At 38.0% G+C, this 19,990-nt stretch overlaps 1 protein-coding gene across 1 annotated transcript in view; it reads right to left on the bottom strand.

Annotated features, from left to right (window-relative positions):
• Positions 1-19,990, bottom strand: part of LOC102097778 (dynein axonemal heavy chain 11) — an 87,621-nt gene that overhangs the window by 19,446 nt on the left and 48,185 nt on the right. The window contains 11 exon segments of the mRNA XM_065051285.1: positions 693-885; positions 2,757-2,932; positions 5,900-6,108; positions 6,635-6,757; positions 7,490-7,588; positions 9,106-9,246; positions 9,745-9,909; positions 11,232-11,436; positions 18,845-18,967; positions 19,568-19,712; positions 19,715-19,802. Coding sequence (XP_064907357.1) covers positions 7,568-7,588; positions 9,106-9,246; positions 9,745-9,909; positions 11,232-11,436; positions 18,845-18,967; positions 19,568-19,712; positions 19,715-19,802 — 888 coding nt within the window. The 3' untranslated portion in view covers positions 693-885; positions 2,757-2,932; positions 5,900-6,108; positions 6,635-6,757; positions 7,490-7,567.

Here is a 19,990-nt window from a genome sequence, read left to right as displayed (position 1 = left end):
GGGAGGACCAATCCAGTACTATCCTATATCATTCAGTAATTAATACTTATTGTTTTTATTTAGGTATTTCATATACAGAACTTACACACATGACCTCAACTATGTATTTAAACTATACAAGTGTGAAATATGCAGTAGCTCAGAAATAAAATCACTCATCTACCCTTAACTTTGACTCAAGGGGAACATTACTGAGAAAGTCACAACAAGGTGGCATCCTTAATACATAATAATGACACATACAGGAAATGCACCATTATTTATATATGTGACGTGCTGTAAATTGCTTCCATCATCAGAACTAATTGTAGTGATTATTAATGCAGTGTTATGAACTGTCAGAATTGCTGTATGTAATTACATTTGTGCAAATGCTTCATTACCTGCCTAATGAATTTGGCATATATGCACATGTAAACCACTGTTTTTGTTAACATAATGAAGGGCATATTTTCCCCCTTAGCTACTGACGTGGAACTAGTTTGACCTATATTACAAAGTTCAAGCATCCACTGCCAGAACCCCTCCCCCCACACTTTTGATCTGGTTCATTTTGATAGCAGCAGCATCATGTAATACCATCTACTTAAAAAACAGCTACAGAGAAGAATTGTTTCCCCCTTATTCAGTGTAAACAGCTGATAAAATCAAAATGACCTTGGTGTGTGTGGTTACCTACCCACTACTTTTACCTTTGTACGGCTCTGCAAATAGTTGCAGAGCACACAGATGCAGATGGTAAGATCTCCAGCACTGAACCAAGACCTTCCGTTCCAGCCCTGAGGGTCAAACTTCAGTCTCCTAGCAGCGCAAGTGTGAAAATAACACAGAGACAAAAAGGACGCTTCTAAATTCCCCTTCTCTGGTACACAGTTCAAGGGGGTCCTGTCAAAGAAAAAAGGAACACATTTACCCATTTTACAGGCAGCAGTGTTATCGATAGCTGTGCCTGCCTCAGCTGCCAAAAGGGAGCACTCACAAGCCTGGAGCTTGAAGGAGAGGGAGAAACAGATTTCTCAGTGAAGAGTGACTATTAGGCAGTATTTGTTGCAGTAATTCCCAGAAGCAAAAGTGTTGATGGTTGCCTTTTTATTTTCAAATGTCCCTTAAGAAAGAGAATTCTTGTGCTACTGAAAGCAATAAAAATAGAGACTTTAACTAGAACTCTAGGAATATTACTCAAATAACTCATATGGTTTCTCAGTATAAATCATCTTTATCCCAACTACTTTATCCCATCTACTTTATCCCAAGTAGAAAACTTGCCAGTTTAACATTTATTAAAAAGCATAATATACCTCCGAATTTTAGACTGTTTCCCAAAGAGTCACGTTTGAAAGTGAAATTTAATCCTTTTTCTTTTGCCTCTATTGTTTATAGTGTTAGCAAAGAATCTCAGCAAAATGAGACTCTCTGCAGGGCTTCAGCTGGTTTTTAAATTACTGAGACAAACTATTTGCCATTTTCCTATAAAACCTGGATAAATTAATTCTTGGTTCTCTGCCAGTTTTCTATATCCTATATTTTAGCTTAAGAAGTAATTCAATATAACAAAAATCACTTTAGATACCCATAAAAACATGGGTGTGTGGAAGGAACTTCAGAAGGATGAATTCTTGGCTGTCAAAAGGAAATAGATTATCCTGAACTGAACAACAGGTAGCAAAGTCTGAGCAAAGGTGAAGGATTTCACATCTGACAAAAACCCCTCCTTAAGAGAGAATCCTGAATTTAAGGATGAAAACTACAATGCAAGCTTCTTGCTTGAAGAAAATCACAAAACATGAAAATCCACCTGGATTACGCATAGTTTGATTTTCTTATTGTGATCCTTCTTTTTTTTCAAAAAAAACTAAAATACCTTAATCAGAAAGGTATTAAAGACAGTGTCTGCTCAAGAGTTTGTAGTAATCTGCAAACACTCATAGCTCAAACTATTGGGAGAGTAAAGAGAGTTTTCTAAAGTATCCAGCTTAGAAATTAACTAATTAAAATACATACATATATATATTTCTTGCACTGAACGCAACATGTGTGAACTGCCTTTATTAAAAACTTTGTCTAGCTTTTTCAGTTTTCCATTAAAAATATTATAGTGAGTTATTAGGATTAAAAAAAAAATGCTGCATGAATAGTTGTCTGTTTAGTTACAAAACCAGGGCCATTCTCCCCTTCTCACAAGAATCTTTCCAAATCACCTGGATCACATGGATCTGTTATATTCGTAGCCAAGGTAGCTTTGACGTGTCTCTTTTAGTGCCAGGATTTATTTTTTTTTCCTTAGACATCAACATACAGGGTTTTTAGTCCAAAACCCAGATGACTGAAGCTTGAGAAGCATTGAGTACATTCAAATCCCACTAGCTCTAGCTAGTTTAGCACCGTTTGGGATTTGGTCCAACACCTTTATGTATTCTCCTTTTGGTCTTACCCCAATCCTTACATATCAAAAATCTTTGCAGCAAAACTGTCACCTCACTTCTCCCTCACAAGCCAGTCATAATGGGCTGGAAAATGAAGCAGGTCAGTAATATCAGAAGCCTCTCAGATGTTCCCTATTTATCCCTGTGCTGTCAGATGCACAACGCTGCTGATCTGGGGCCTCTGACATTTCCCATTTTCTTGTCCTGTCCCCAGAGTAACTGAGAACCCTGAAATTCCCATGAAAATCAGCTCTGCTCTTTTCTTCACAACAACTTTTCTATACTCACTAGCAGAAAAGCAGAGTTATTCTCAGACTAGTGTGACTGCCTTACTTGTAAGAAATCTGGTTAAAGAATTCTCCCAGTTTCACTGTCGATGAAGGGGTCAGTCTGTGCGTGTTTCTGCAGTGCTGATGCACATCGATGCCTCTCACTAATCCCGTGGTGAATTCATTTCAGCCAGCAGACAACACTGAGTTTAGCCCATCTCTTCATTTGTCACAGACAACCTGGTTGACAGCCAAACATTGCTGTTGTTAAAAACCAGAAGAGGAGGGAATCACCTCATCCCCCTGGCCCTAATATCAAAGCCTGGAACATGCATTTCTTGTTTGGCTTCAGGGCAAAGGGATCCTTACAAATATCCATTGCCTATTTAGCATAAAACAGTGGGAGGGAAGCACCTTCTTTCAATAGCCTTAACAATTGCAGTGCTCCTGTCACCTCCATCTTTGTGTTGGGAACCGCAGCTCGCCAGGGTGTTGCACACATCTTTTTGTCCGCTGCTGAGTGGGCTCTGGGTCCATAAAACACCGGCCAAAGCTGCGGCTGCTATCTCAGAAGAGCAGCACTCCAGAGCTAATTACACAGCTTCCCAAGGGGGAGTCAGACCCATTTTATTAAAGTCTCTATTGCGGCCCATTAAACGGAAAAGGAGCTCTTAATTACACAGGGCAAGTGTATGCCCTGAGGGCAGTCCCACCTGCCCACCAGAGGCTTTCTGTTTTTTCTGCAGTTCCTCCTCAGAGGGTGAGGACAGCATTCGGAAAAACATGGCATACACTCAATTAAGATGATGTTTATCCCGTTACATTCAAAAGCAAAAAGGAACACGATTATTAGCAGTTTAAAACTTTTGCTGTAATCTACCACATATTTTGTTTTTATTCTGGGAATATCCCTTCAACTGAGGAGACAGCCCCCATCAGGGAGGCTGCTTGAGAAGAACCCAATGGCCATGTCTGGCAGCCTTCTCGAGTGCCTCCTCTGCAACCATCTCCTGCCCTCGTTCTGAAGAGATGTTATGAAATCCTCCAGAATCTATAGTGAACTCAAGTTTTTTGCCTGTAAAAGAAATAATTGGGGAAGGGTGAGTGACAGGGAGGGAGGAGGAGATAGGAAAATTAGCAGAGCAGAAGGGAAAAAGAATGATAATGCCCCCATTAATTTCACTATCACTTGTGCAATGCATATTACTTCTTCTGAAGCACTTCACTAAACCCTTACAATTTCAACAAGCAAAATTGCGAGCTCTCAACAGTGGCCTTATTGCTGGTATTAGAAAAAGCTGCAGAAATCTGTTCCCTTGGTTTTAAGATAATGAACCTTTTGACATTTTGATAGATGCTCGGCATTGTTACTGAGCTTTAGAAACTCTTACAGGGGGTACAGAGCAATTCCCTTATGAAAAAGGGAGCAACATGTGGTAGATATCACATCAGTTTTTTAACTGATTGGTTCAGTGGGTAAATGCACAAGCCTCTCACCTTGTGAGGCCTGAGTTTAAATTGAGCACAGTGAGGTCACAGCTGTATTAACCTGGTATTCTCACTATTGTCTGTGGGGAATAGTAATCTTGAGTATAAAGCCACAGAGCCCTATACAATTGAATATAGTTTGTATAATGACCATTATTTAGTCACAGGGGGCACAAGATTACATGAGCATGGAGAAAATTGCCCTCTGGCCCTCATCTAGTCAAAAGGTAGAAAACAGTACAAAGGAAACCTGCATTATGCCAAGCAGAGGAATGCTCAGTCTAAAAATTTCTTCATACTGTAGTGCTTATGGCCTTAACTTTTCATCCACGCCATTTACTATGAACATGGTGGGGGTGGAAGAAACTTCAGAACTTGAATCTTCTGCTGAAAATAAACCATGCCAAACTTTCCCACAGTAATGTGTACTCCATTGTAGTGACAGATGATTCCAGAAGGCTTTGTTCTGCGTAGTTAAAATACACCCCTACACGTATGTGTGTACAGGCACATACACACAAGCGCATAACTGTATATTGATTTATCTAAATTTCAAGCCCTGCATGCTCCATTTCACTTCCGAGGTCAATTTTTCTTTCTTCAGTGGGAGGACAGTTGAGTGATCCTTGCACCAGAAGCAAATAAGAAGATTACTTAGTGTCTCAATATCTTCAAATGGCTCTACTCCTGGAGACGGAATGAAAAACACACGAGTGGCTGAACTGCTCTCTTAATGTGATTTTGCTAAGTCTATCCTTGTTCTTTCCATGTATTTTGAGCCAAGCTTTCCCTCCACAATATTCTTATACATACAGAAAATGTGCACCAAAAATGTTCCCCTGAAACAGGCTTCAAGCCTGCACCATTCTCAGATTTGAGCAGCTGACAGCAACAGTTTAACAGCCATTTCATTAAAGAAAATGTCAGGGAAGTGAACTGAAGGTGAGAAGGGGAGGCAGGTGGTAAAGTAAGACAGAAGATGATCAATCCTATTCCTGTGTGGGATAGCAACCATATGACAGAAAACATCAACTTATGAATGAAAAGGACCTCTTCAATAACGGAGTCCAAGAAGCTATCCATATGCAATAGCAATGCTGTCACATAAAGCCAGGGTAGCTGGACAGAATAAACACTCAGGACAGAAAAACTGCTTTCCCAGAAGGCATGTGAATGAGTAAAAGCCATGATGGTGGGATGTGGAGGATCAGGTCTATGAGAACATCACTTGGGATCAAAAGATTAAAACAGTACAACTGGAAAACATCTGAAAGAAGATGGGTAAGTATCCACAACTGAATCTTCCTTGGTATCACCAAATTTAGAGACCGAAGACCTGAAAAATTGCAATCTTGCGGGGTTAGCTACCAGCTCTAGTACCATAATGAGAACGAACATTAAGAAATACACTCTTAGCTATTAATAGCATAGTTTACTGTATTTCCCTTTATTAATGAGCACATTTCTCAGCATACCTATATGCAGCTGAAAAGAAATCACTAGAATAGCTCTCTAGATATGCCACCACTCATGTCTCACCACACTACCGCCTTATGAGCTCTTCACCAGCAGAACAGGCTGGGAAGAACCACAGTCATTGATTCAAAATTCTGGTTGACCACCCATTTTTATAAGTTATTTGCTTCTCTCCTAAAATCTGAGTTTTCTCTGTGCTGACACATACAAGCCACCCTCACACACACTTGCCCTGAGACATACACTCAGATTTCATGCCTCAGATTGTACGTCGTTCTATCCAGGCGGAGCACCCTCAGTATGATTAGTTTCTGAAAAGAGTTTTTGTTTGTCCAGTCCTGGGAGAGCTTTTCTTTTTCTGGACATTCTGAGTTCACCCACCTCTTCCATCTTTTGATGGATCTTTCAATATCCTTGTCTAACCCCTTGAACACATCCATCACTGACATAGCCTGGGAACATGCCAAAGACATAAATGCAGATGATGTACCTTCTGCATGAAGAATGAAGTATGAAGAGTTACTTTTGAAGCATGTAAAAATATGGTTTAACCAATTTCAAGGGACTCAGGATTTACCTCAAAATACTAGATTACATGTATACACATGCACACACACATAATATTACTGATAAGAGTTTACTTTGGTCAGTATTGCCATACTGTCTGCTTACTGTTAAACATCATGACATGTCAAACTGGAAACCTTGTATGGGACGCTTACTTTATATAGTAAGGAGTGGTATGAAGGTGAAAATTGTATTTTTAGGCATAAAACAATTTTCTCACAAAGCACAGTACACGATGTCTAAGGAAAAATACATTCAAAAAACAAAACAACTCCTCTTTGAAAGAATGACCAGTTCTGCTACAAAATAGAGTGTAATGCATGACTTTATCTGAAATTGTCTAGTTGTAGCATGCCTCCAGAAATAACATCAGAAAAGATTTAGAACTGAAAAGCAATTTTCCCAACCTACTTTAATGGCACTCCATGACTGCATAGTCAAGAAGTCAACAGGAGTCTTGTAAGCGTGTTCAACTCCGAATTGAAAAACGAAATCCAATTCATGGAGCTCTATCTCTTTACTTCTTAGAAGAATCTTGACAGCATACAAAATTGAAAAAGGTCAGACTTCCTTCAGAGCCACTTCTGCCTTAAAGTATTCACCGCTCACAGTATTACTGAGTAGGGAGCTTGAAGCAACAAGAATTCTTACAGCTGCATTTTTTGAAACTTTGATATAGTATTTTACATATCATTTTAATGATATTTTAAAATATTTATTTGAAATCTATTGCAAATGGAATGATATTATTAGATATTAGTCACTAAAGGCTGTGACAATTTTATTTAAAACCTTTATTTAAAACCTTCCCCAAAATGAAATTTCCTTTACCTGTAAAAAACACCATGAAAAATAAACATTACCTCTCAGTCAAAACTTTTGGCAGAAAATATAACTGCATTTATCTATATACATATAGATAGATAATTTATATATAATAAAAGTATATAATGTGTTTTTAAATATATATATGTTATATATAAAACATTTGTGTACTGAAACACAAATTCACACAAATTTTAAGATGAGCTAACCAACAATAGCAGTTATTTTTCCTTAGCCTGTGGAAACATAAACATCATACATAAAAATGTAAGTTTTGCACGCTGAAATTAACCTTAGATAAACACATAGGGTGGGAAGAAGAGACACTTTCGCTATGATACCATATGTTCTCTCTCATTTCTGATATAAATACATTTCTTCCTCTATTAAAAGCCCTCTCTCTTTCAATCTAAAAACGTATTTAATAAATCGGAAGTTTACCTTTTACTCCAGTTTCTGTCTATTCTGTAATTGTGATAGAGCTTATTTTTCAGCTGCCATACAGTTTTCTGTTCTTCATTATCCATCCCTGTGCCACTGCTACAAAAAAAAGAGAATAGTTAAGCAACACAGTGCTAAAAGAAAAGCCAAGGTCATTTGGATAAATCCACGTGCACCATGATGCAGAGAAATCATCACCAGTTTGTTTCCCCTACTTCCTCTCTCTTCTTTTCCAGATGTATCTGTTCGCTTTTAACTCCAACTGATGCATTGTGTCAACTGATTTTTTTTCCTATCCTCTCCTGAATCAGATTACTCAATTTAAAATATTTTACCTTTCTCCCAAATTCTTGGTTTCTAGTTTAATTCCTACTTCTGTTACTGATCAGCTCTGTGATACAACCTGAAACAAGCTCTTCAGGGCAAAACCTGACACCCAGTACAACTGAGCCCTGATTTTTTTCCCAGGCATACTGGTACTAAAGCTAAAAGGAAAAGTAACAGCCTGAATGTGATATGGATATGTATTATTTGCTTTACATACCACATTATTTCAATGCTAATTATCCAACAACAAGCAGCTAAATCATGCTATTTATCCTCAGTGTAGCTTCACAAAGTCATTGCAGCATTTTAAAAGACAAAAATTACATTAAAATATCTTTGGAATTTCTGTAATTGATACTGAAGCAGCAGTCACACTGTGTGAGAAACTGCATAGCCAAAAAGAAGCAAGATAAATTGTTTGCTCAGAGGCATCACCTTCCACTAAATAAACACAGAAAACCCAGTAACTTTCGGTATCACCGATGTGAAAATTTTTCCTCACCTGAAAAGCTGTTTGGGCCAAGAAAATTAGCTTATTCTTTTCAAAAAGTCCTTGGCTTCTGAAAATAAAGGTTGAATATGTGACAGCTATTTTCAGGTTAGAGATATGACACTGAATATTGCCTGCATTTTCAGCCTGCTTAATTGCTTTGTGGAGGACTGCATTGAAGGCCTGAAAACAAGTACAATTATTTTTATTTATTTGAATTCTGATCTTTTGCTTTTCTACTCATAAGATAATTAATTTCTGACTGTAGCCTTCTAAGAAAAGCTGCCCTAAGCAGTTTAAAATGCAAAGCACTTCTGCCAAGAGGCTTTTATGGAAACTTTCAGCAAACCAGGGGTGAGGGATGCAAACAGCAATATTCTTCTGCTTCCTTATTTAACTCAGCAGGCAGAACCTTGCACTAAGGCAAGCTGGTAATTTTGCAGTGGGTGATTTCCCTTCCTCATAGCATTAGATCACTTGGTAAATTCACCAGAGTGAATTGTTTATACAGAATCCCTCAAAATTTTTCCTACCTGACTCTGTGGGATGGCTGAACAAAAAGAAGGTAAAGCACAGTCATAAAACATCGCCAGAATGGAGACAACTGACAAAGAGACCCGTGGGAATGCCCTGTGTTACGGACCAGCAGGAGATCACATCACGTTCTCCTTTCTCAGACATGCAGCCCTGCAAATTTAAACATCTGGTACAAGTGATAACTAACATATTGGGCATCACTGCTGGAGGCAGAGTTCTGTTCCTGGCACTTTGAAACCAAATCAGCAAGATAAATTCTTACCTTCAGTGAAAAGTGGTCGATGGGGTTGATGCTGTCCAGACTGTTAATAAAGAAGTAAAGAACAGATGCTCTTGTGGCTGTCGGTCTGTAATGGTCTCTTGTCATGTTAGTCTGAGCTTCATTTTCCTTGGCTTCAGCTATCTACAGGATGAAGGTTGTTTCACTTAATTTTTAAAGGGTAGTGATTATCCCACACAATTACCAAAATATTCCTACGTGTACAAACAAAAGAGTATGGATATACGCTAGAACTAAACCAACTTTATTTCAGACAGTAGAAAATATTTAAGGTAAGCAAGCTTCTTTTCTTAGGTAAACATTAGGGAACGACAGCTTTCTGCAGCAATATGCCTGTTCACTTGTGAAAATATGGAAATCGTATATGAATATATCTGTTCCCATTTCATGCTGATACATGTCTTTTCAGTACTAACTCAAGCATCTGAATCAAAACGGAAAAAAAATGGTGACAGCTACATACAGATACAGCTAAGCTGTGAATATGTGGGTGGACAGCACTTACTAGACAGACAGGAATTTGACTATTCCAAGCTCACAGAAATATCTCTCTAAAATTAATTAATAATACACATTTTACATGTGATGTTAAGCTGTTAAGAATAGTCCAACTGTTATTACCTTGTGCTGTATTTCTGCTGCAGTTGACTTTGTTGTTTTGAGTTTTTCTACAAGTTCACTGTTGTCTAAGAAACTGCCCTGGGCAGCTGACAAGCTGCTCAGCATGTCATCCTCCAGCTGCCCAAGCTCGGTCTTGAAACAGTTCTGCTGCTTGGCCAGGACTGACTAGCAGAGAGAATGAAAACACTGTATTTAAACAACTACTGCAAAAAATAGTCTTTTACAGCATTCATCAGCTATATTTTCTGTTTAATTACATCAATTAATTTAATTTAACTTCTGAAAAAGACAATTTACCTTCTGTCTCAGTATACCAGGGCCACCCAAAACAAGAAGCTTAAGGTCACCACGGACCAGAACTTTCTCTTTCTCCTAGTCTCTTTCTCCCTCAGACTAGACAAAAAGATTGGGATCCTGTCGGAGATGGCAAGTGGTAACTTACGTGGCATCTGAGAAAACCAACAGTAGCACAAGGCTGGAGATCCCCACTTTGGCAGCAAGCAGTGTGGGAAAGCATGGTCAGTCTGCTCTACTGGACTGACCTTCTGACAGGGAAAGAGCTTGACTAGTCTTATGTGGAGCTCTCTATCTAAGTCTGACCCTTGCACCAAAAATCCCTAGGTGGTACAGGTGTAAACATATAGCCCCATGTGGAGCAACGTGCAGATGTGGAAGAAAATGGCCAGCTGTTTTCAGATCATGTTCCCAAGTACATGACTTTCAGTCTTCAAGCTGTAATTAAACTCTCTGACCCCATTTGCCCTTGCATGGAGCAGCAGGACCACAAAGAGGTGTAGCTAATCTTTGTGGATGAAGCTAGTAAATTACATGAGATAACTGGAAAAGACAGACTAGAGAAATAGGAAGTACTCTTATTATTCATTTCACACCCCTAAGTATTTTTTTATGTTTTAGCTCATAGATCACAGACTGCTCAAAGTCCTTTCTATAATCCACTATAAAAGCATTTCTCTTCATAAGTTACTATATGCTGATACGACTGCAGCAGCCACAGAACTACATCTTTGCAGGAATAAACCATGATTTATTAACCAAATGCCTCAGGTCCTAACAGTGCCATCATATCCTCTTATAGACTGGCATGAAATTTTATTTACATTTATTGGTTCGAGATCACTGAAGCACAAAGCACTGCAGGAGGCTTAAATCCTGCACTGTAAATTAAATGCAATGCACAGAGCAAACCAAGCAGTAGAAAGAAGTGTGGGAATGAGATCACAATAAATTTAATTTATAGCAGAGCTTTAGGTCAAGCCCAGCCCTCTGGAAGCACAGATTTGAGCAAATAAGTAGAAGTACTTTCTACACTTTTCAGAATCTGAACCTTAAAATCCTTCTAATATATGGGTTACTAACATATATCCTTCTAATATATGAGTTACTCTGCAGCAGATTCAAACAAGCATATCAATGCTAACCTTAAAATCTCAGATGGAGCAATGGACAGATCAAAATATAGTCTTTACCTTACATTTTTCTAAGTCCAGCCTTTCAGCACTAACAACCTCAGCCAACAGCTGGTCTTCCAGCCCATCCCTGGTGACAGTGAAATTAATGACGGTGGTCTGAGCCTGCAGCTCCGGCTTGTAGTGAGGGTTAGCCAGCTTAGTGTGAAGGATAAGACAGAAATTCTTGTTGAATTCACCTTCTTTGTCTTCAGTCTTGATATACCTGGGAAGGAATAAAATGTGCAAGAATGAGGATCTCACTGAATTAAAACCCCATAGATATCTTAGAATGCAAAAGATGGGTACTGCATGATCTTGTACGCACAGGAAATGGATACAAGCCAAACTTTAGGTGCCTGCAGACTAAGAAACAAAATAAGGTTGATTGAATATATCAAAATTATATGAAGAATACACAGGGCATAGTTTCATTTGCATATACAGCAGACAGAGTCTGTGACTTAGGGGTAAACATCTGTCTTTATTACTTACCACAAATTTAGGAAAGTTTTCAAACAACTGTTAATGAGATAGCTGTTAGTTCTCAAAATCGTTTCCTTAAATATAGCTCACTTTTCCATATTTTTAAATAGCTTAGCAGTAAATCCTAGAAAACCTAAGCAGATGCATATACTTACAACAAACTGATAGGGATGAGAGGACAGAGAAAGACTGGTGACAGAAATAACAAAAATAATTTTTTAAGGCAACATACTAAATGTTTTGTTCCAAATCAATTATTTGCTGGGTGAAAGAATGAGTTACAGCTAGGTTCACCTCTTACTCCCTGAATAAGATCCCTTGTTGGAGAGATGTCATTTTCTGACCCCTTATATTCAAGGAGAGGTGCCAGTCTATTCCGTACAGCAACACTACTACTGCTGAAACACTGTTTTGGGGTTCAGCAGTGAGGTAACATAAAGTTATCCTTCCTACTTCTATGGCACAGCACCAAAAAAAAATGGAAAGACTGCTTATAGACTACAGTGTGTGCTTTGCGTCTGGTCTGGTGTGAGCAGGTGCCACAACTCCGTGTCATCTGCTTGCACTGTGAACAGTATGCCTGTCTTCATCCATCACCTACCACACACAGGCACAAGTACAATGTTTTTGACACAGCAATAGCTTTGAATGTTCTCTGCCAAGAATGGAGATCCAAATATCTGTAATAAAATTCTGTTTAAAAAAAGTCAGTAGAATATTTATACAATGGAACATACGCAGACAGAAACCCTTTTCTCAAAATTCAAATTGATTGACATTTCTTAAGTCAAATCAATCTTTAAAGTGATTGCAATGGTCTAGATACTAAATAATTGAAATGCAATTAATGAAAGTCACATCAGAACATGAATTAAAAAAAGTATTTTCTGTACAAAGTTTAACACTGCTTTATTTCTAGGATATTATAGGGCATTGCCAGAATCAATGACACATATTTCAGCTCTTAACATCCTTGCCTACTTCTGACATCCCCTCAGCCAGAAGACACAGGCTGAATGAAATCCTGTCCTGAAAGCACTTTCGCATTTCACCAAGAATCAGGAAGAAAAGACAGTCACTTATTATCTACAGCAGTGAATTCCTAAAAATAACCACCTAGTATGTCCAGTGCTAGGAAAACTGTGACTCTACAAAACTCAGCATCGAGCATCTATGTTTTATACTACTAAAAAACAAAACAAAACAAAACAAAACAAAACAAAACAAAACAAAACAAAACAAAACAAAACAAAACAAAACAAAACAAAAAACCTTCTTCTCAGTGAGGGTGACGGAGCACTGGAACAGGTTTCCCAGGGGGGTTGTGGAGTCTCCTTCTCTGGAGACATTCAAAACCCGCCTGGACATGTTCCTGTGCGACCTCACCTAGGCGTTCCTGCTCCAGCAGGGGGATTGGACTAGATGATCTTTTGAGGTCCCTTCCAATCCCAAACATACTGTGATACTGCCACGCAAATGACTGGAGATGAGCTTTGCAGGCTTATGCTTGTATAATAGTGAAATAACTTAGCCATACAGTCATGTCCTTCAGGCCATACAACCTTTCTCAGGTGGACATGAATTCAACTTCCAGTTCTGCAACACGGATTTCAATTCTGATACTGTGGTTTCTCCACAGCCTTCAAAACTTGCTACAGCTGGAAGGAATAAAACAGCAGAACTTGACACAGAGAAAGCAGTTTTGTTTTGCTTTCAGTACACACACACACAGAGACAAGAGGCAAGCAGAGATCTGACAGAAGACAACTTTTCCAGTTTGATTTGTCAGTGGAAAAAGCTTTGCTAAGGGAGTCACACTATATTTCAGAAGGTCTATGTGGCAACACAGTAAGCTTTAGAGTTCTGGATTCAAGTATTTACTCTATGGGTTCTCAGTTCACAGGAGCAATAAATTACCCATTTTGGTGATTATCATCTATGAAAGGCAAAAACTACATAATGACTCAGTGCGTTTTATTACTGCAGCTACTCTAGGTTTTCTGTTAATTACAGATCTGGGAAAAATAAATGTTTTGTTATTGCTCTCATATGCTTCAAAGAGTGTAAGCAAGAACAATAAATGCAGAGGTGGAGAAACCCGGTAGAATTGCTTCATTTTTTTAATTAAATGTATCTGTTTAGAGGTTTGTTCTGGATTCTGAAGAAATGAAACAGATACAGGCACTATTTATGGAAGTCCATACCAGAAGGCACAGCAAAAAAAATGGTTGCCAAATAAATTACTAAAACCAAGTTCTACTTTTGGTAATTTTTTGCTCATAATCTCCTATTCCACTAGCAGAGGCGGATAGAATGGACTGAATTAATGCACTGTTCTACCCAGGAACAGACAGAGCATCTTCCATGTGAGCTCCAACTCCCTGTTATTTGAGAACATAAAAAGTATATTAAAGAGAGATTGTTCTCCACTATTTTTTTTTTCAGTTGAAATTCTTGTAGATCTTGAAATAAAAGAGATTAAGGGATTAAAAAAGGATCCGCAAAGCACTTAAAAAATCTTGTATACACTTTGAGGAACAACAGATTTTTGGAAAAAACAAATATAAAGCCAGATAAGTTTCAGAAGGCAACACGAACACTAAGCTCTCAGCTATGAGAAGTCTATGAACAACGCAACATCTGGTCTGATATGTCAAAACATGAGTTATCAGCACAAAGATCTACATCTCCTTTGCGTATATGCTGCCTGAGGAAAGAGTGCTCAGGTCTTTCAAAGACAGGATCTTATGATGCCAGAAAAATCTTCACTATAGGAACACGACTTCATATCATGAAATGGCTCAAGAGTTTATGCAAAAACTTTTCTTAGCAGACACTTTCATGCAACCCAAAACCAGTACCTTTCAGGGCATATGTTCTCCAAAACACGCCATGACTGTAAATAGCAGAAAATAGGATAGCTTCCTGTAGCTAAATGTTTTGGATCAGCTCAGCAAGATGGAAAAGAAGTGATAAATTCTTGGATAGGAAAGGAAAGGGAAACAATATTTTTCAATGTGAAGACAGAGGGATAAACACATTTTCCGAAGGAGGCTTCTTTCAGTTCCCGCCGCTTAAAATAAAAAGCCTCTAGAACCGACTTGCAGACTCCAACAAGTAATGTAGAGAATGAAGTTGAATAAATCAGGTGGAAACAAGCACAGAATGGAGCTGTTACTAGGCAATCTCAGTAGGCAAACTGTGCAAGTTGGTCAAACGAGTTCAGTGGAAAAGCACTGACTTAAAGTTGCACAGCTGGTGAGACGTTCAAGGCAAGGAAAGCTTCTCCCTGTGGAGAAACTGAGTGAATTGCCTTGCTGTTTCATGAATAATAGTCATGCCTTGTAAGAATGGAAACTTGTTCATACAAGCTACATTTGCACATAAATCAAATTTCAAGACATCTTAAAGAATCTTGTAATAACTTGATCTTGCAACCGAAGAGACATGCACTTTGTGAACGTGCAAAGGATTTGAGCAGGTGTAACAACTCATGTGAATGCAAATAGGGGGCTTACTAACAATGATTTTATTCCTCTGTCTTCTCTCCTAGGAGTCAAAATGACATTGATCTATTATAGTTAATGCTCACATCCAGTGATCTCCAAAAGAGAGGTGCTGAGGAGACAGGATAGGAAACAGATAGTGCTTAATATTCAAATGCTAAAGCCTATGCGTACCAAACCTGTTCAATGGCTTCACTCTTCCAGCAGGCGAGGGCCAAAACCCAACACTGTATAAGCGTTGGCACCTACTTTTATGCCTTGATTTGTTTGCTACAGAAAAATCTAACTATGTGCATTTCGGATAATTTTTGCATACATTGCTAATAAGTTCCACCCAAATTTTACTTATGTCCTCTTGTGCCTTTCATGCTTATACAAAGCAATGTACCACAACTGATAATTTTTGGAAATTATTTTATTCTCTTTTGTCTTTTTTCACTCTTCTTAAAGTAAACATCCTAAAATATTTTAATACAAATCTTAGCATTTTAAAGCCATTTTGAACATAAGGTCACAGCCTACAGTGCATTAAGACCCACTAAGAAGGTTTACTGCTCCAAAATTAAAATTAAAAAAAAAAAATATCCAAACTTGAACACCTAAAACTTGTTAGGCTTCTAAATATATGTTGAGGCACTTAGGCAAGAAGTCTGATTTTCACAGATAACAAGCACCTGAAGTTCACCCTACAATCACCCACATTTTGAGGAAAATATAAATTTATACATATATTTGAAGTTCTCTGACTCTGAGAATTAGTTTTGCAGGCTTCATTCAGAAACAATACCAGAAGCTGGTGTTACAGAATATCCAAGAATATAACACAAGGATAATCTTGGTAAACAAGGAAGGGGAGATATACTTTTATGAAGCTGCTTCACAGATCAGCAAGTTCTCTAATATGCAGGCTAGTAAATTTGCTTTGGAAGGAGTACAAGTTGATAAATCTCCCTTGCTATGCTTTCTGTCGATGGATATGATAAGATATATTTTACGTAAAATTAGGATTGTCTGAAGCTCAGTGAATTTAATTATTTGTAATTATCCATTTGTTGTCAGTATGTGGCCATTTTATGACAGTGGTATCTACTGTGTGGGTCAGGTTCAACTGTATATCTTTTCAAACACAGAATTAATGTACTATTGATGAAACCATTACTAGAACCAAATTAAAGTCTGGGCTGATGTATTGGTCCACAGGGTGCTGTCAGACATGAAAGGAGTAATTAGTATTCATTACTTCATACTCTGCAACATTCCAATTATTAATGAACTTCAACTGCTAGACCTCACCATATCTATCACAAATACCTTTCTAGTCTTTCTTTATTAAGAAAAAAAAATTCAAAGTGCCTGCCACAACTACTAAAATAAACAAGTAACATAAATGAATCTAGAATGAGGAAAACTCTGATTATTTTGTAATAAAAGATATATATATATATATATATATTACTAGTGCCCCACAAAGGAGACCTGCTGCATCCTCAATGAGCCACAGAGTGCTAGGTCATGTAATGCAGCTAAAATATTCTCCAGAAGAACCTATATTTGAATAGCTTCATATATTTGTGTTTGTGTCTGTGTGCTTGTGTACAGCTCTGTTGTGCTGCATGGAAGCCCTTGCTAAGGAAATGCAAAACTGTATTGCTGTGACCCTTGAACTTTTCAATCTGACTTCTTCCTACTGTTTTATATCCCTCTGTCTCACGCCTTAAGACTTGTTAGACTGTGCAATTTTTGATCTCTCACACCAGTATAATTCTAATTTTCAATAGAGTTTCTTCTCTATATATTTTAAAAAGCAAGCTATATGGTCTTACTCTGAAGTACTTCAAATACTATTATAGAAAGTGTAACAAAAAGGAATAATTTGAAGATCTCACAGTGCAGGGCAAGAGTGCATCTTCCAGGAGCTTCATGTATGCAAGGCACCACTTTATTTCAGGCACCACTGCCTGAAATATGAGGGGAAGGAGGGAGAAAAAGTTGGGTAATCCGTCCAAAACTATTATAGATACTATTTTTATTTAACCTATATTGCATATTTTCTTTTCTAACAATCTGAAACTGTGCAAGTACTCTCAATACTGTGAGTAATCTGAGACTCATTCAAGAAATGCTTCAGGGGTATCTCTGGCTTTTTTATCAGAATAAATATAATATTCTTCAACATTAAAATCTAGCTTGTTGATGTGCTGTTTGAAAACAGGAATAGAAGACAGGAGCACTTTCAGGCTTAAAAATAAATAGACATTTGAGCAGAGACAATAACGTGGCATTTCAACAGATAAAACATTTAATGAGGTCTAACAAGTTTACTCTCATGCAACCACAAATCAAAATTATTCTTTAGGTAACAGTTGCCTTGAATACTCAACAATCACACTGGAAGTTTTCATAAAAAGTGTTGGAAGACATTACAGACTGAAATTCTCTTGCACCAAGGACTTGAATACAAGCTCCTTTACTTTTCCTATTATCATCCTGAAAAATGTGTATCTAGAGGTGAGCTAGTTAGATCTTGGACAATATTTTAATGGTGTGCTATAAATTTGATATCAATTTTTCAAATATAGGGGAAAAAGAGTCATGAGAATGACAGATGAGATGCACAGATGCCCCCCATAAAAAGTCAGAACATCAAGTTTCCCTCCCTTGTACCATCTGCCACTCCTGCCACTGCAGTGTCAGAACAGGGAAGACACATTAACTCATCAGCCTGGAGTTAGCTGATTAGAATTTGAGTCTCCCACTCAAATTCCTAGCTCCAGACCTCTGGGGTGAAGCTCACAGGGCTGTCAGAGTTGTGGTCCTTCCATTGGGAGGAAGGGGTCGGAACAGTCCCCGTACTCGGATGTTTGGAGCACTTGCATGAGAAATGGGGTGTGAGTGTTGGCATTAGCAGACTAGGTTTCTGGGTAAAACTGGAGACAGCAACACCACCATGACATCTGCCTCAATGGGTTTGTGAAAACTATCAACTGGACTGGTTTGATGCATGGGACATTGGCAACAATACCACTGTGAAGAGTCCCCATCTCTGCCCGACATTGTGACATTCATTTTTCCTCATTAGTCTCTTTGTTTTGTTTTGTTTTGTTTTTTTTTTTCTTTTTAAACCAAGTTCTTGATTTGTTTCATGGGGTGGCTCAATACGGAGTTGTGGCAGCACACTGCAAAGTGGAGCCATGGTTTTCTTATGCTGATATTGCAGCTGGAAAACCCTATATTGTTAAAATCAAATCCAGTCTATCATTTCTAATATTTTGCCTTTTCCTATAGATGCCTAATATACAAATGAAGTATTTTCTTTTGAGCCAAATTATAACATATGCTTCTCATTTTGTTACTTTTTTTGAAGTAAAAAAAGTAAAAGATTTTCACTTTGGGTCGAGAAACTCACATACACATCTATACTGTACTTCTATTACAGTTTGTGAATTAAGATAATTTTGTTATCTGATCAGATGTAGATAGCAACACCTTAATATCCACTCATCGCCAGTTTTTAGCCATTGCATTTTAAAAAAGAAATAAATAACTTAATGAAAGGTTATCAAGAAGTAAGCAAAATGTGGCAATCAAAGCAATATAGCCCCAGTTGTCATGGAAAAATTCTGATTACTCAAGTATACTTACTTTCCCTTTTTAACTGTATGTCTTCCACACAGAAGATCACGTATAAGATCAATAGTTTCACTCATGTATTCTGTCAGTACAGTCCCTCCACAAGCCAAAGCTCTTTCAATGGTCTTCAGAAAACTTCACATGAAAAATAAAAAATTAAACCCTCAAATATTAGATAAATGTTGGTCCTAGAAAGATTTATTTTATCTAATAGAACTGGAGAAGTTTTTCTAAAAGAGCATGATTAAACCACTAATTAAGTTCATAAAGAAAGTAGTATCAACTTACATATAATGCAGTAACAGTAACAAGAATTGAGAACACATTTGTTTACTAGCAAGAGACCTAATATTGACTTTTGCCTTGAATGCAGTGCACTGGATTGAATCTTCCCCTCTAAGGTGCACCTGCTGTGTTCTGCTGACTAAACCGTACACTGAAACTAATGTCACATCATCAGGCTTTGCACCTTGCCTATTGAAAAGGTGACTTGCCCCTCACAAAAAGTGCACCTTGACTTCCACTTTATTTCCTTCTCAACACTTGAAAACATAAAAAAAGTCCCCTTTCAAGCACCATTTTAAATGGAAAATGATACTATGGATAAATAAGCAGCACTGTTGCAATATTTCAAGTCTTCAAGTAAGTGCATTCCAACAAACACTAAGCTCTTGCAAAAATTAGGGCAACTTCAGGGCAGTAAATGTGAAAGCCAATTTTTCAGCATGCACATACCCTTTCCGTCCTGGATGTATGACTTTAAGGTCAGCTCCATATTTATTCTTTATCCATTTAATTCCCTGTTGCTGGGGATCTATCGTCAGAGGCCACCGCCTGCAGTTTGTCAGAACAGTGGCATTTTCTGTTGACATCCTATCACCGGCTGTCCCTCGTTACTCCATGTTGCAATCACAGCATCATCCGTCAACGTGACAATTGGGTCCAGGCCCTCCATCACAGCAATAAGAACCTTTGAATCATAGTGGAAAATAATCATCCAGCAAGTTTACCAAGCAGCAAGACATGACTCAGTGCAATTCATAAGATAACTGTGCTGATATAAATTAAGGCTTTCTAGGCAGAAAGGTAAGGAAGATCCCTGTGGAGTTTCCGATGCAAAAGATTATGCTAGGAAATACGACGAGAAGCACTTTATCA

Source organism: Columba livia, chromosome 2 (genome assembly GCF_036013475.1).
Source record: "Columba livia isolate bColLiv1 breed racing homer chromosome 2, bColLiv1.pat.W.v2, whole genome shotgun sequence".
Taxonomy (NCBI): domain Eukaryota; kingdom Metazoa; phylum Chordata; class Aves; order Columbiformes; family Columbidae; genus Columba; species Columba livia.
This window is presented reverse-complemented; position numbering and strand designations above follow the sequence as displayed.